We start from the raw sequence: 17259 nt of genomic DNA, 5'->3' as shown, positions 1-17259 counted from the left end.
TAAGACGTATCCTTAATAGATCCTCTAATACACAATCATGATATCCCAATTCTAATAACGACTCAATCCCAGCCTAAAATTACCAATAGGCGAATAATCAAAACCCCGTCACCGTATAAATCGAAACAGGAAAATAATTTCAATTAGTGGGGTCACTAAAGCGGTAGCCGGCCGATCCGGCTAGCCAATCAGCGCGCTGTAATTGCCCCGCCCACGCCATTATTTACGGGTAATGTTTACAAATTGGGAGCGGATAGTTTTTGGCATTTTTCCGGGAAGGAGTCAGCAGGTTTGGAGCATGATTAAAAGGATTAGATTCATTTATTTCTTAAAGAAAAAGACTTAAAGTGCGATATAAAATAGTAGAAATTAAATGAAATGGAACCAAATCTCCATACTAAATTGTTGCCATGTTTAAGCATTTTACGTCAAGAATGTGAGAGTTACGTAGAAAGTGGCGCCCTCACTGTAGTACTTTACACAAAAGAATAAAATAAAATGCTTTCACTAAAACATCGTACCTAAACTTAAAACTCAAATAGAAAAAAGCTAGAGTTAGACCAAGAAAATTCTGCAGCGATTTTGATAGCCTACGCAGTGCAAGTATTATTTATACGTCATAATTTCATAGAAGTTTGACGTTTAAAATAACACTTGCATTGCGTAGGCTATCACAATCGCTGCAGACTTTTCTTGGTCTAACTCTGGGCATGGGCAGCTGTTTAGCTTTGGTGTTTTAGTTCCCTTGAGACCTTCATTTCTCTATTTTTTCTATTCAATCGGAAATATTGTAGGTAGTTAAAATAATATTATGTAGGTAGTAGTTCAAGTGATTGCCTAAAGTAAGGACGACAAGCACGAAGAATTTGGTACATTGGCCCGCCTGTTCCTATATCTGTTACCTGCGCGTAATTATGTTGCTCTCCCGCTTTAGTGCCGGCGGTCAATGCCACTGTGCGAGCGAGACAGCGACGTAAAAATACGCGTTATCCCTTGCAACGCGTGTGGTGGAAACGCAGCCTTAATTATAATTCTTTGTGGCTTTCCATATCAAAAGGTACCTTCATTTATAGTGTCCATTTTGAATACTACATTTTGGTGGTAGCTTTTGTCCCGCTCACACTTATACTTTGTCCCATATCCTCATCTCAAATGTGATGATTGCTCCGTTACCTATAACCATCGATATATTCCTCTGTTTATGCCTTATTCCTCCCTATTCGTACGATGAAGGGTTAGGGTCCGATATTGGGCCGCGGAAGGGTTATGATGTGATTTTGTGAGCCTTTGTAGTCCGCGGTATATTTTAGGGTGAAATAGGAAATGCACTTTAACATTAGTATGACAAGTCTGTGGCGTCTCCTCTAGCTGTCACTGCCAAAGTCTGCCATAATAATCTAACAGATGGCGTTAGGGAGCTAGAACTCAATTAGTAAGAGACCTACATCGCGCTTACGGAGTTTCAAATGTCAGTTGCTATATATATAACTTCCGACCAACTCTCAGTGGACTTCGGTCTCCAGGCATAACACCCGCCTGGAGAGAGTAGGTACTCTCTATTGCCTCTCTACCTTCTACAAGTCTTTGTGGTAAAATGTGTTGTATTGATTAATTTTTTTAGGGTTCCGTACCTTAAAAGGAAAAGAAGGATTCCTTATTTATGATCACTCGCGTGTCTGTCAAATGTCAAACTTCCGAGCAGCAACATCAATTTTGACATTTGCCGCAGTAATGCTGGTGCAGTATGAATACGAACGTCACCTTAAGGGTGTTTCTCTCTCTCTCTGATAGTTTACGCCATCACGCCATAGCTCTGCGCGTAATATCTTGAGAGATTTGTTGGTTAACGTGAGGATGTTGCCGAGATTGGCTCAATCTTGCCCCAATCTCTCACCCAAGAGCACATTCATTACGGAAGTACGGTGCTTCGGGGTTATTCCGAACGAGGTTGTTCCGAAATAAAAAAAATCCCAATTTAAGAAATACGTCATATTTTCATAGTGGCATTAATCTTGACATTGCCACAATTTGTCATTTCAAATACCATGCAGATATAACTTGGTTGGAGTTAGATGGTATGTCGTATATCGATTAAAATTACATAAGAACTGTATTTACTGATTTTGAAAATTACCTTATAAAACGCGGCCATTTCCAAGCACGAGTACATATTTTTCACTTAATAAATAATATCTTTAAAAAGTAAGATTGTAGTACCTCATTAGGTACTTCAATTAGATCCTGAATCTATGTCTATAGTCCATTGGCTATAGACGTAGATTGAGGATATTGTATGACTGTATAAGCAATAGTTAAGTCGGAATAATTTAGTCAAAATTTACCAACCAAAGGTAACTTTATTCATCCTGCCGCTGCCCCAAAACACCTCAATGCACCTGCTAGTTAGTGCTCTAACTTGTCCTGAATTGGTAAACGTCTGTAATACATCAATAAGACATAACCTTAAAATTACAGTTATTGGCAAATTTGAGCGTTGATTTGAGTAATAAATTCACAAGCCATAATAGCAAGATGGCGTCGCTCAAATTGTAAACAATATTGTAAAGTTCCGGCGCCTTCCCTCGGCGCTTGTAAACTGACACCCGATACAGTAATAAACTAACCTATTAATGTAGATCGTTTGCCCTTAGGGAAGTTTGTAACATAAGTTTGTGATGTTATTTTAAATCAAAGATCTGGTTTTGGGTAAAGTTTTGATATAACAAAAACAACATCTTTGTTATATAGGTAACATAATAACGGTGTCGGTAGCCTAGTTGGTAGTGACCCAGTCTACGTAGCTGGAGGTCCCGGGTTCGAATCCCGGTCGATCTGTGTAAGATTGATCTCGAAATATATTTATGTATTAATAATTAAATTCCTATCTTTGAGTAAACTAATGATATAAAAAAAAAACATTTTACTTAACATCATACTTAAGTTTATATTTATCTTCGGAGCTACTTAAAATTAACGTATTTTCTTTTTTTTCAGCAAGCGATAAATGATAAATGCACTCATATAATGGTGATCGCTTAAAAAACATGAAAATGATAAATTTTCAATAATTGCTCATTTTAGTTAAAGAGTTTCGAAGTTAATATTTAATTTATAATTTCCCACCAGACAGTGCAACCCTCTATCAAACACCCTTAACTACAGATTAGTTCAGGAACTAACATTGAAATCTAAAATCGGGCAAGTCCCGACAGTAACTATCACTTTATTGGGCGCTGTAGTATATTGCAGGGGAGCTGGGCAGGGGCGGACTGTAAATGAAATAGTAATAAATAAATAACGGCCTCCTAGCCTAGTCGGTAGTGACCCTGCCTACGAAGCAGGAGGTCCCGGGTTCGAATCCTGGTAAGGGCATTTATTTGTGTGTTCATTACAAATATTTGTTCCTCAGTTATGGATGTTTTCTATGTATTTATATATATGTGTATATTATATATATCGTTGTCTAGTACCCACAACACAAGCCTTATTGAGCTTACTGTGGGACTAGACTGATCTGTGTAAAATTGTCCTATAATATTTATTTATTTATTTTATTTTATAAATATTAAATAGGTAAGGTGCGCTGGGGTACGATAGAAACATTTTTTTGAAGGAGTAAGACAAAAAATCGTCCGTATACCGAAGCATTACGGGCGACTTGTTATCTTGCCCCTAATGAAAAAACACTTTCAATCTTACCCCAACGCACCTTAATACAACTTTTTGGACTTTATTTTTTATATCCATATATAAAACCTAGCCTAAGATAAAAAATACCTGTAGGTTAAGTATTTAATAGTAAGTTTTAGCTATTATGTTTGGTTTTGTTTATTTCCTTCAATTTTAATAAATAAATTTATTTCAAAAATAATGAATATTATCGGACAATATTACACAATTCGACCTAGCACCGAAGTAAGTTCAATAGGGCTTATATTGGGGATAGTAGACGACAATATTATATAATGAATAGATAGATATATATAAATACTAATATACATAGGAAACATCCATAATTCAGGAACAAATATCTGTGATGAACGTACAAATAAATGCCATTACCAGGATTTGAATCCAGAACCTCCTGCGTCGTAAGCAGGGTTCCTACCGACTAGGCTAGGCTAGGATGATCCTCTAGCAAAAAAAGGAGACATATCTGGCGCTAATTTAAGCTATTCGTACAAAATTGGTTTTTTAACAAACTACCGATTGAATTTCAGCGCATGTCTTTCGGTCTAACAACTGCACCAATTCATCAAACTTGACATGATTTTCTAAAAACTAGATCAATATATTATCTTGATAAAATCTTAAGAAAAGTATACCTACTTGAAGTTGTCAACGCCGCCGGCCCGGCTTGCACTGCATTACACCATCACTTAGGCGCTCGGACCATTTTAAGCAATGACCTTTTATTTATGTAGACGTGTGACGTTCATAGTTGACAAAATTAAAAATTGATCCAACGATTTTGACAGCTTGACAGGTTGGCGTCACCCATACGCCTAACTAAATATAGGTTCCGGAACCTATATTTAATGGCTCACAATCGTGCGCCTGGTACCATATCTACCTCAATTTACTTACATCTATGATTTTAAGACACCTAATAAAATGCCAAAATATCCTCTAGCAGTGAACGAAACAAATCTAGCGCAAATTTTAAGCCATTTGTAAAAAAATGCTTTTTACAGCACATAACTTTGGCTCTAAAACTAGATCAATTTATGATCTTGATAAAATATTAAGAAAAGTATACTTGAAGCTGTCAACGCCGGCCCTGCTGGCATGGCATTACACCATCACTTAGGCGCCCGGGCCAATTTTCAGCCACCCGATAAATTGCCAGAATGTATAGCTAATAAGTGGCGAGATAGTGGGCCAGGGCGGCCGACGTATCGATAATGGGGCGATTAAAAATAGTAGTTTCGATGTTATTTTGCAAGACTTTGTGAATATGCATGTTGTTAGCAGGTTTTGATGAAAGTGATAATTAACGCATCCATAAATGTGGTCTGCTCTCTTCGATGTATCCCTTGCTTCGTTGTCATTGTCAACTATTAAGTATATAATTATTAATCTATGAAACACAAAGACATAAAGTAATGAATTATCTTCTAGAAACAATGCAGGAGGTGCTTGTTGTGATATTAATTAATGAAGTAATCATTCAATGTAGTTTTCTAAACCTAAAGTGATCACTGTGTGCGCCGCGTCGGTGAAAATGATGTGCACAACATAAGTGAGTTATTATTCAAAAATTGCTTTGCACAAATTGTTTTTCTTGACAATATTTTCTGCTGACTGTATACATTATAACTTATTGTTTTGTGAAATTATAACAGATAAGTTTTTTATTACTGATTTACCTAAATAATTCGTTTTAAGAAATAAAACACTCGAATTTATACCTACACGGCCATTCAAAGTGTAACAAAAATAAGTTTGATGGTTTCACATTACAATAATAGTAAAATAACCTTAATTACCTAATGAATTATAACTACTAATAAATTAATTACATTAATAGCTCTATCCTTATTGCTCAAGAGACCAACCGGTAGAACCGTAAAAATCCGATCATAAACCCAACAAACCCATAACTTGTTTCTACGTAAATCTACGAGCCATACAAAATCAAGCCCAGTTTTATGTAAGCACGATCCATCGATAACCATTGTCCCAGCACTAAACCTAATGGAGGTCGAGAGTTTTACCACCTTGCAATATCGAGGGTCGATACATTGTAGGGAGAGGGATCTGAGAGTGTACTTTGTAACATGTCGATTAAATTGAGAATTACTTTCCAAGTCTGGGGTTCATTGTAATTAAGTCTTAAATTTGTGTCTAACTTATTAATTTGGTGCTTAACTTCCTAGTCTTTACTTTGTTGGATTCTATACTAAGTACTTACTAATCTGTCTGTATTTCTCTTTTAGCTCAAACTTCAGATAGGTAATTAATTTGAAAGGTTTACATAGTGCTCGACAAAAATTTGTAATTTAATATTTGGGGACAATTTCACACATATCAATGTTCCAACTCCAACCTAAGCAAAGTTATGAGCGTCTACTATGGTATAGTATACTAAAATGTGGGCGTCGATATAGGTACGTTTTGTAATAGAAATCTACATACTTAGATATGTATATAGAAAACACCCGTATATTTCAGGAACGAAATATTCGTGCTAAACACACAAATATAAGTATGAAAATAGAGTAATGGAGGTAACTGGGAAACGAATCCACGACCTCCAGCTTAATAGGACAGAAAAGGGCCTGTTAGCCAAAAAATTTCATAAAACTATTTTAGTTGGCATTAGGTATATGTTAATGTCCCACTGCTGGTAAAAGGACTCCTTCCTTGAATGTCACTCACTCGTAGTAAAATTGTTAATAATTATTATTTTATGTAATTCATATTTGTGTCCGCAAGAGATTATCCGCCCTACCGAATGGAATCTGGGGTGTTATAAACACAACCGCATCAAAATATTTCCAAAAACCACTCTCACAATCACTAAAGCTTCGTAATATCAAGAAAATTCAAAAACTTTCCTCTCGCGAGATAAAACAAAATTAATCGTGACAAAATAATTATCAAAACAGAACAAAGAAACGGAGCACAAAAGAAAAAAATATTATCAGCAATCATAAAGTAAATTTTACAAAGAGAAATGTTAACACCGGTGAGGCCGAGATTTTAAAAAATAGGGAAGAAGTGGCTCCAAAAGGAGTTGTTGGCAATGATCTGTTGGAATGATAATTTCGGTGGATGGAGGCCATTTGTTGCAGTGTTCGTGAAATAAAATGTAATTATTTGCACTCCATTGGGTTTATTATCTGTTAGGTTGTACGTCTTAGATTAAACGGTTAAGGGAGAGGGGGAAAACGAGATAACGTTCTATAGTTTTGTTATCATTTACGTTGTAACTTTTGTTTTCATACATTTAGTTCAACTTTTCTTTAAGGTAATGAGTAAAGTGTCTCGGTCCGAGAATGTTCTCTTGATTAAAGTCTTAATTATAATTAAAAGTCTACTTACTCATAATACTACAGGGTAAGTGGGATATGAACCCACGCCCTCAAAGAGGACCAGAACTTGAGTCTGGGACTTGTCTAACTTCGTCTTGAGATTGAGACTGTTGTAATCTTCTACATTCATTGCATCGTTTTGTCTATTTTATCATGTCTCAGTCCTAGAATGTTCTCTTGATTAAAGTCTTATATTATAATAAAAGTCTACTTATTCATATTACTACATGGTGTCAGAAGTGGGATACGAACCCACGCCCTCAAAGTCCAGAACTTGAGTCTGGGACTTGTCTAACTTTGTCTTGAGGTTGAGACTGTTGTAATCTTCTACATTCATTACATCATTTTGTCTATTCTACCATGTCTCTAAAATATTCTCTTGATTAAAGTTTTATATTATAATTAAAAGTCTACTTATTCACCTTACTACATAAAGAACTAACATTTAATTTCAGATATTTCTCAATAATGTTTTAGTCAATTGGCTATCTAATAATTTTAGGGGGTAAGAGTTATTTCAAAAAAGAATTGCCATCATACAATTTAAACCAGATAATGTTTCAAATCCGTTACCGAAAACAGTGTGATTGGATGCTAATTTATTTTTGGTATTTTCTGGTTTTTACACTAAGTAGGTATTGAAAATTGTTACATAAAACAGTTCCGTTACTTAGATACCAAATTAAAATGGAACCTTCAAATTCTTCAAATGTAGTGAAAGTCCACTAATAAAGGATTCTTTGAAACATAACTAAACTTCTAAGGAAATGAAAATGGGATTGAATAATTTTTTAACATCTTTAGGCCGAAATGGCGGGTGGATGAAAAATGATTTATTAATTAAAATAGATAAATTATATTCTAAGACGTTATGACGTAGATATGACCCGACTGCTCCTTAACCTCGACTTTTTCCAGTTTAATTTTGCAACGGAATAAATTTTCATTAAGAGAGATACGGGGTTATTAATGGTCGCAATTATACGGATAAGGAAAAACTCATTTAATTCAGCTAATACCTATTAGGAACTAGCGGGTGATTTAGGAACGAAGTTGGGAGTGAGATTTGTGATGTGTGAGCAAATTTGCGGCTGGATTCTGCTGTAACTAATCTAATCTGTAATCTGATTCTATTGAAATATAAATACATCACTTGCTTAGATTCATAATATTAAGACAGGTTAAAGTAACGCAAAATAGTAGTTTTTAAATTATTTTTTTATACGTTTCACTCAAGGGTGAAAGTCTTTAAAATTTCACACGGAAACTAAGAAGATTCTAACTAAAAGCTGAAATTTTCAATGTTGGCCCGGCAGCCAAAAATCACTAAAATACATATCATATTTTTAGGGTTCCGTAGCCAAATGGCAAAAAACGGAACCCTTATGGATTCGTCATGTCTGTCTCTCTGTCCGAGTATGTCACAGCCACTTTTTTCCGAAACTATAAGAACTATACTGTTGAAACTTGGTAAGTAGATGTATTCTGTGAACCGCATTAAGATTTTCACACAAAAATAGAAAAAAAAACGATAAATTTTGGGGGTTCCCCTTACTTAGAACTGAAATTTCTTTTCAGAGCATTATAAATTTAGTAGGTATACAATAGCCTAGTGATATATCTGTGGGATCTGTAAGCACGATTTGGCAAATAAATATATTTTCATAGTGAGATAAAACGTAAAAACCCGCGTGACGGTCATATCTTCCGTCATAAGTTTCGAGTGGCGCGCCATATCTTTTCTCTCCTTCTAATTTCCTGGCATTACGCCCTTTAACTGTTCTTAACTAACACTTACCTCTAACATCAAGCTTGACTCTTTTCACGATCGGTTCGTCCAAAGCATCTGATGAGACGGAGCATTTCAGTTCACCACCAAGCTCTTCTCGAGATATCGTCAGAGCCAAGCTTTGCTGGACGGTCGTGTTGTCCGGAGTTGTGCGTTGAGCTGCAACAAAGAAATTGTCTAATTAGAAAACGCGGCCGTAGTTACGAGACGTACGTAGTTAAAGTATCATTCTATGGAACTTGCTAACTATGTAAACAAAAGTCTCTAGTAAATTCATCATTCAGAGACAATTTTTGCAAGTTCCATAGAATGACACTTTACGAGACGTACGTATTTACGAGAGGTACGTATGTAGTTACGTTATCAACCTTGAAAAGCGCATTATGGTTGGCATGGTGGATGGAGGACGGGGTAGTGGACATCCACCAACCCGCTGGGTGGACACTGTAAAGAAGGCCTGCCAGGGATCTAGACAGGCGCCTATCAGGAAGGCGGAAAATCGTGCAGAATGGAGAGCCTTGGTGCATAAAATAACGACCTTATGTGGTCGCGACCCTCAGTCATGAGGAAACGAAGAAGAAGAAGTTATTATAGACAAGTAACCTACAGGTTGTGTAAAATGATATCCCACTAAAAACGTTTTCAGGTAAAATGTTGCCACGATGGGGCCGTATGGCCCGCACTCTCAAAAAGTTATCAGATCTCATGTAAAGCCAAGCTTCTAACTCTAAATGCCCTAACTCTACAAGCTCTATACCTTAGTATGTACAGTTGAAAGTTAATTTATGATTATGACCCATTTTGTACCTTCACAACGACAATTGTATGAGGTCTCTAGCGACTTTCATATTGATTGTCACTGTGACAAGATACGAAATGGGTTATAAATTAATACTTTCCGTACCTACACCTAAATATGTGGCATGGCCGTTTCGTTCCTACAAAAACAATTGTACCTATGGCTGAAAAGTAATGAACAGTAAATACATTTTTCACTTTACGCCCACGTGACGGTAACACGTTGTATAAGTACACATGATAAACTATCTAGTTCAAGTAGCATCCATAATATATTTATATTTTCCCAAGGACCTCTAAAAAGCATTATCACATTACCAAGTCCATTTCTAAAAGCGTTTCTCTGAACAAAGGCGTTTTATACATTACACATTCTCTTTAATTGAAAAGCACAAAGCAAATTCATGCATCACTTAAACATTCTCAATTAACTTAAACATTTTTTACCTTTAATCTTTATTCTTTAGACCGTAAAGTTCAAAATTAAACGCGTTTCCTGTTCTCAGTGTGAAAAGGTAGTATGTTGGTGTTTTTTGTATAGTATTTGTTACTTTTTAAAGGTGATTGGATACAGATTGATGGACTATTCGTACGATTGATCCGGTGTGTGTTCAACTGTATAGTGAAGTGAAATAAGGTTATTTTGTGTAACCGGTGAAACGAAAACGCAACGCGGACGAAGTACTCATAATGATGTAACAAATGTATTGACCTGAGAATTTATTTACTATTTGATTACGCTGCAAGCTTACCTTACTGCTGATATTGGGCTCTTATTAGGCTTTAGAGTCCCGTGTCTGCTGCCGAATCCCAAGATTTGAAAGTACCTAAGATTATTTATATTTCTAAACGATATTTCTATTTCTATGTGAAGAAGATCGGCATATAACATTTTTGATTGGGAAGACCGCCATAGGGCAAAAAACTCTCGATGAAACAGATATTTGTTCCTGAGTCATGATTGTTTTTCTATGTATTTAAGTATTTATATATTTTATATATCGTTGTCTGAGTACACAACACAACACAACACAACAACACAAGCCTTCTTGGGCTTCCCGCGGGGCTTAGTCAATTTGTGTAAAAAAAAAGTGTAAAAATATGGGTGTAGACAACTTACTCAAAAATATGTCCCCATACCTAGTTCTTAATTCGCTGACATTATGGGACATATTTTTGAGACGGGTTGTGCACCCATATTTTTACACTTGACTGTACAAATGACGAAAGAGCAGATACAGAAAAGTGACGAAAGAGCGTGTAGACAGTCTTCCCTTACAGACGGTCTTCTCCAAATTGACTTAAGTAATTCAATTCCTATCTACTTTTTGGTCGTAACCTGTAATTCCCTCACCAGTTTGCACATAGCCAGCAGTCGAAATTGGAACACAATTCCTTCAATGACGCCAGCTCTAAATAGCTTAATGCCCAAATGTCCGGCTTGTCCGGATGAAACTGGAACATTCCGGTTTGAACCGGATTGATCCGGACTAGGGATGCCCGGACAAAACATCGAGAGTTAGTTTATGTTAGAAAGTGTTAATGCCTTCGAGGTTTAAAATTTAGGTTAAATCGTTCGCAGTTGCTAAGTAACCTAAAAACTCTAGTTACTAAAATGAAAGCGAAGCGCCTTCTGACTTTTCCGTGCCAATTCTTGGGGTTAGGTTGCCTTTGGACTCCAGGATCCCTTAATACTACCATTGATTTCTGGCCTAAGGGTGTGGTATTTCGGCGGTTCTGTGGGAATCTGTCGAATCCTACACAAGAATAGGTGACGCATCAAAAAACTGTGGTGTCGCTAATAATATTTTAGTTTTTAAGATTATAATTATTGTCTATATGTTAGTCTGTCCATGTATGTGTCTTTATGATTTTAGATTTTTTATTTTTAGTAAGCTGCCGCAAAATACTATAAAGGTGCTAGAAAGTCAGATAGGGAATTGAATTGCCGTTGTCCAAAGGCTACGTTGACCGTATACCATAACATAAGGCAGCCTGTATACTTATCAATTTGCCACCCACATACTATAAAAACTAAGAAACACCAAAATGATTTACTTGAACTAAGCCTAAACTATTCGAAAACCGCTTATGGAATAATAACGAAATAAACTCTGAACAAACTCTGTTCATAAAATTACCCGAACTATAAATAACGTCCAATAACCCAATCCTTATACTATCGGGTAGTTTACCCCGATTAGGGGGTAATTTGACCCGCGGTGTTACCACGATTGTGGATGTTAATGTTGTTTTCAGTGGAATGGGCTTTCGAAGTGCGTGTGATGTACAGTCAAGTGTAAAAATATGGGTGCACACAACATACTCAAAAATATGTCCCATAGCCAATCATCATCATCATCTCAGCCATAAGACGTCCACTGCTGAACATAGGCCTCCCCCTTGGACCTTCATACGTGCCGGTTGGAAGCGACCCGCATCCAGCGTCTTCCGGCGACCTTAACAAGGTCGTCTGTCCATCTTGTGGGTGGACGTCCTACGCTGCGCTTGCTAGTCCGTGGTCTCCACTCGAGCACTTTTCGACCCCATCGGCCATCTTCTCTGCGTGCAATGAGGCCTGCCCATTGCCACTTCAGCTTGCTAATCCGGTGGGCTATGTTGGTGACTTTAGTTCGTCTACGGCCCATAGCCAATACATCAAGCTAATGAAAATAATTAGGTAAGTAAAATAATACATTTTACTACCCGTGAGAAGCCGGGCCGGGTGAGAAGACTCGCTAGGTAAATACCTATAGTAATGACTACATATTTGTGACCACTCAGTCTACTTACATATATTTAAGCCGAACAAACAAACCAACCTCAATCGCCATGGGACGAACCTCAAAGTTTTTCCAACTAAAAGGCTCAAACAAATTTAATTACGACAAAGTAATACTACCTAATATATTTCCAATGATACATGTAAGAAAATTAGGTATTATGAACCTTAATGTAATGTAATATGGGTTATAATATAAATGGTCAAAATGTTGTATAGTTTGATGGTTGTATAGATGAACCTTAACGCTAGCTTTATAAAGTTGAAAACTGGTATGATATTTTTGGTTTAGTGATTGTAAAATTGTGTCGTTAATCCACTGCTTAGTGGGATCACTAAATTTTAAGTGTGTATAATCGATTATCCGCATGACTAATTAAAATTAGTAGTATCTACCTAGTACCCTTTAATGTAAAATTGCCATCAGATATATCGGAACGGCCGAGGTGCTCACAATATATATACGCACTCTAACGCCTTGACAATAATATATAATAAAAGTAACTTAAAATTAAGGTAAGTATTACAGGAAAGGCTAAGTACAGGGTAGTAAATACAGAGATCAAGTGACTGGACGTAAAAGAATAACTATAGAAGTCTGACTTGAGCTAAAAAAACCGGCCAAGTGCGAATTGGACTCGCGCACAAAAGGAGCCCCACTTAAATACTTATTATATTCTGTTTTTAGTATTTGTTGTCATAGCGGCAACAGAAATACATCATCTGTGAAAATTTCAACTGCCTAGCTATCATGGTTCATGAGATACAGCCTGGTGACACACAGACGGATAGACAGATAGACAGACGGACAACGGAGTCTTAGTAATAGGGTCCCGTTGTTTACATTCTTTAGATGTTCATGTGATCAACAGATTACTGACGGCAGTGACGGTCTTTCCACTACGATACAACCGGCTGACTATTTTTTTAATTCATGATAGCATCTACATAAACTATCATCTGACAAAATATCAAGCGGGAGGCGATGGCTGACGATATTTGCTCCTGGCCCGCGGTCTATATTGAGAAGGTATAACGGTCAGTGATACGGGTCAGATAAGTGTCAGTCATGTAGACTGATTTTTGAAGTCAAAAATGTAGTTAAAGCTACATAATATATCCCAAACGTAGTAAACAAATTAAACCTGAGTAGGTTTAATTTGTTTACTAAGTTTTGGAGTCAAAACTTCCAAATTCCAGTCAAACCCAAATTTTACCTGCGCAATCCGTTCAAAGCAATAAGATTTAAAGGGGGCTATTCCGAGCTGTGATTTCGATCAAATTAACGGGAATAAATAAACTGAATCGCTCGACCCTTCTCTACTCGAGTACCAAAAGGTCGTAAGGGATGGTATTATGTATCAAGAATTTTGTCGTTTTGTAAAAATTAGGTTTATCTGATGTTATAAAATTGGACTGGTAGGGTTGGTACCAATGAGGAAATACTTTGTTGTGTTTTTGTGAACAGATTTGGCATTGTGTATTACATTTTTGTATTTTTGTAGTTGCTTAGCTAATCGTTTTGTTGAGTGTACCTTTCAAGTTTTGCCCACAATTTTAGAAATTTTTAAGTAAGTATTAACTAGAGTTAGACCAAGAAAAGTCTGCAGCGATTTTGATAGCCCACGCAGTGTTAGTGTCATTTATACGTCATAATTTCACAGAAGTTTTACGTTTAAAATAACACTTGCACTGCGTGGGCTATGAAAATCGCTGCAGACTTTTTTCTTAGTCTAACTCTAAACACTTTATTGTAAGAAAAGATAGAAATAATGGTTACATCACATAAAACATAAATGTGTACTACAAAGTCGAACTTATCCCTAAGAGGGATCACTTCCAGTTAACCTATACCTAAGGAGTAATTAAAAGCTACCTAGAGTAATAATTATATAATATTAAATTTTAGATCTTAGACTCAATCAGTGACTAATATGATATACGTACGCGTAGTTATTATTTGTACCTAAATGTCAACACCATTTTCACCCCCATAGGGGTTGAATTTAAAACTAATCCTGGTAAGGTATGTTCTCGTTTCTTGTCTGTGGTCTGTCTCGTTGATTTGTCGATAAAATTGTGCAAACACATTGTATAGAAAAATATGAACATTAAAAATAATGCTCTTAGGCAGGTATTTAACATTTTAAATCCGTTTTATTCCGTAATATTTTCTGGATTTTCATTTAACAAAGTAAATTTTAAAATAAAAAGCTACCAACCACTGTTTGCATCCGTATACCCTGATTCTGGCATTTTAAATATCTCACTTAAAAATAAAGGATTATCGAAAAAGGTTCAAATAGGTGAGGCCGAAATTTATAAAAAAATAAAGGATACACGTTCAAAAAATTTTTTATTTCGTAATTTTTTCTGCCGATGACATAATTTTATAATGGAATTTTATTAAAAAAAAAAAACGGTCAAATCAAAACACGTGTAATTGAGTTTTCCGGATCCACATACAGTTAAAAAAAGCCATACAAGTTGATTTTAACCACTAATTTTAACTAAAAATCATTATCACGTTTTTACCTCTATTTTTAGGGTTCCGTAGCCAAAATGCCAAGAATGAAAACCTTATAGTTTCTTCATGTCTGTGTGTCTGTTCGTATATCACAGCTATTTTACTGGTTACTTTAGCTTTAATATCGTTTTTAGAGCTCCGTACCCAAAGGATAAAAATGGGACCCTAGACTCCACTGTCCGTCTGTCAGTCTGTCTGTCTGTCACCAGCCTGTATCTCGTGAAACGTGTTGCCGCTATAACAACAAGTAGGTACTTAAAAGTACGGAAATATGTAAGGTCCTGGCAGAATATCAGCGATGTGGCTTGCCGCGTCATCATGATGAGCCAGCGCCAATTCTCTGCCACGACACATGGTTATGTCCTTTTATGTTCATATCGTGTAATTAAATTATAATAGTTTTTCTTTTAATTTAAGCTGCATGTGAATGTTTAATAATTCTCTCTTTGTAATTACCATGTATGTTGTGGAAATGAATAAAGTGTTTATCTATCTATCTATCTATCTATCTATCTAACCCTCGATGGGCGAGTCCGACTCACACTTGTCCGTTTTTCAGGGTTCCGTACCCAAACGGTAAAAACGGGACCCTATTACTAAGATTCCGCTGTCCGTCTGTCTATCTGTCACCAGCCTGTATCTCAAGAACCGTGATAGCTTAGGCAGTTGAAAATTTTCACAGATGATGTATTTCTGTTGCCGCTATAACACCAAATACTAAAAACAGAATATCATAAATATTTAAGTGGGGCTCCCATACAACAAACGTGATTTTTTTGCCGTTTTTTGCGCAATGGTACGGAACCCTTCGTTCGCGAGTCCGACTCGCACTTGGCCGGTTTTTTATTTTACCTGCAACTTTCCAAATTCCCCGTTCCTACACGTTACCTTTCCACAGGTGTTACAGTCCTCGCAGAGAACGTGAAACAGTAACCCGACTCAATGAAGCGAACACTCCCACCATCTGTGCCGGGATCGGCTCATGAAATATGGATGCGTACAATGGGATATTTTCTTTGTTATTTTAAAGCGGGTAGGTGAAAACTTGGAGTTTTGGGTTAATTTGTGCGGCTTGGAGTTTTTAACAGGAAAATAGACAACCCTTCTAAAAATAATTTACTGAAAAAAGTAGATTGTGTCACAAGGGAGCAAAATGACATATTTACGGCGATAGCGTACGTACGGATTCTAAACGAAGTGAAGGATTCTAAAAAAATCCTGAGCGTAGTGAGGTATTCAAGTGATAACGACCAAGGTGGAAATAATTTTGCTATCTTGTGACACATACTGCTTTTCACATCACCTATTTATGAGGAAATTTATTAAGCTACAAAATAGTATGCATAAAAATTGTGTCGTAGAACAGAATACTTTGATCCCGACTAAGCAGGAAAGAAAAAGCCCTTTTTCGAATAGAGGTGATGTGAATACAATTTTGGTACCTACTAGTGAAAACGAATGAAGACATGCCTTAAAATATATCTTTATATTTAATTTAAATCGGTTTCGCGATTCATCTTACGCTAGACCGGGCCGGGGCCGGGCCGGAGCTTCCGGCGCTTCGTTTTCTATGAAAAGCACCATCAGATCAGCCGTCATAGAAAATGACATGTCGGACGCCTCGGCCCGGGCGCGGCCCGGTCTAGCGTGAGTCGTCCTTAAGTGCGAAGAGGTAATAAGACAGAGTAACTTTCGTATTTATAATATTAGTAGGGATAGGACATTATATACCCTATGGTTGACTGGTAGAGAATGCCTTAAAGCATTAAGTCCGCCATGTGTACTTATTTTTATCGTGCAATAATGTTTAAATAAATAAATAAGTATATACTGGTCTTTTAATATCGAAAGCACTTAGCTAATTAATAGTGGGAATACGATATAAAAACTAAATCACGTCGACCCTTTTAGGGATGTTGCGGATATTCGCATCCGCCTCCGCATCCGCGGAACATCCGCATGATTTTCAACATCCGCATAAAATCGATGCGGAGCATCCGCATGATGCGGATGTCGACCAAGTCGGTAACAGGAACGTATTAGCGGCGGCGCCGGCGGCGTAAGTGCTAGGTAATTTCGTCATTCTATATAACGAAATCGTCTAGATCCCGAAAAGTCGGCCAAGTTACTGTTTATTAAATAAAACGCACCTATATTCTTGCTCAAATACTAAATGTTTCGTTTTTTTTAAAATAAAAAATGCTAAAAATGTAATATCTGACGTTTTTTAAGTACCAAATCTTGACATCCGCATCCGCATCCGCATCCGCGGAAGTGAGACTTTAAATATCCGCATCCGCATCCGCATCCGCATATGTCAAAAAAT

General features: G+C 36.7%; 1 protein-coding gene across 9 annotated transcripts in view; it reads right to left on the bottom strand.

Annotated features, from left to right (window-relative positions):
- The window catches only part of LOC134801938 (hemicentin-1), a 669034-nt gene that overhangs the window by 80840 nt on the left and 570935 nt on the right, over nt 1–17259 (bottom strand). For all 9 annotated transcript variants that reach the window (XM_063774564.1, XM_063774565.1, XM_063774560.1 and 6 more), the window contains exon 6: nt 8836–8985. In XM_063774564.1, coding sequence (XP_063630634.1) covers nt 8836–8985 — 150 coding nt within the window. The remainder of the gene's footprint in view (nt 1–8835; nt 8986–17259) is intronic.

Source organism: Cydia splendana, chromosome 23 (assembly GCF_910591565.1).
Source record: "Cydia splendana chromosome 23, ilCydSple1.2, whole genome shotgun sequence".
NCBI classification, from domain to species: Eukaryota; Metazoa; Arthropoda; class Insecta; order Lepidoptera; family Tortricidae; genus Cydia; species Cydia splendana.
The sequence above is the reverse complement of the archived record's forward strand: the minus strand, read 5'-3'. Positions and strand labels throughout refer to the sequence as shown.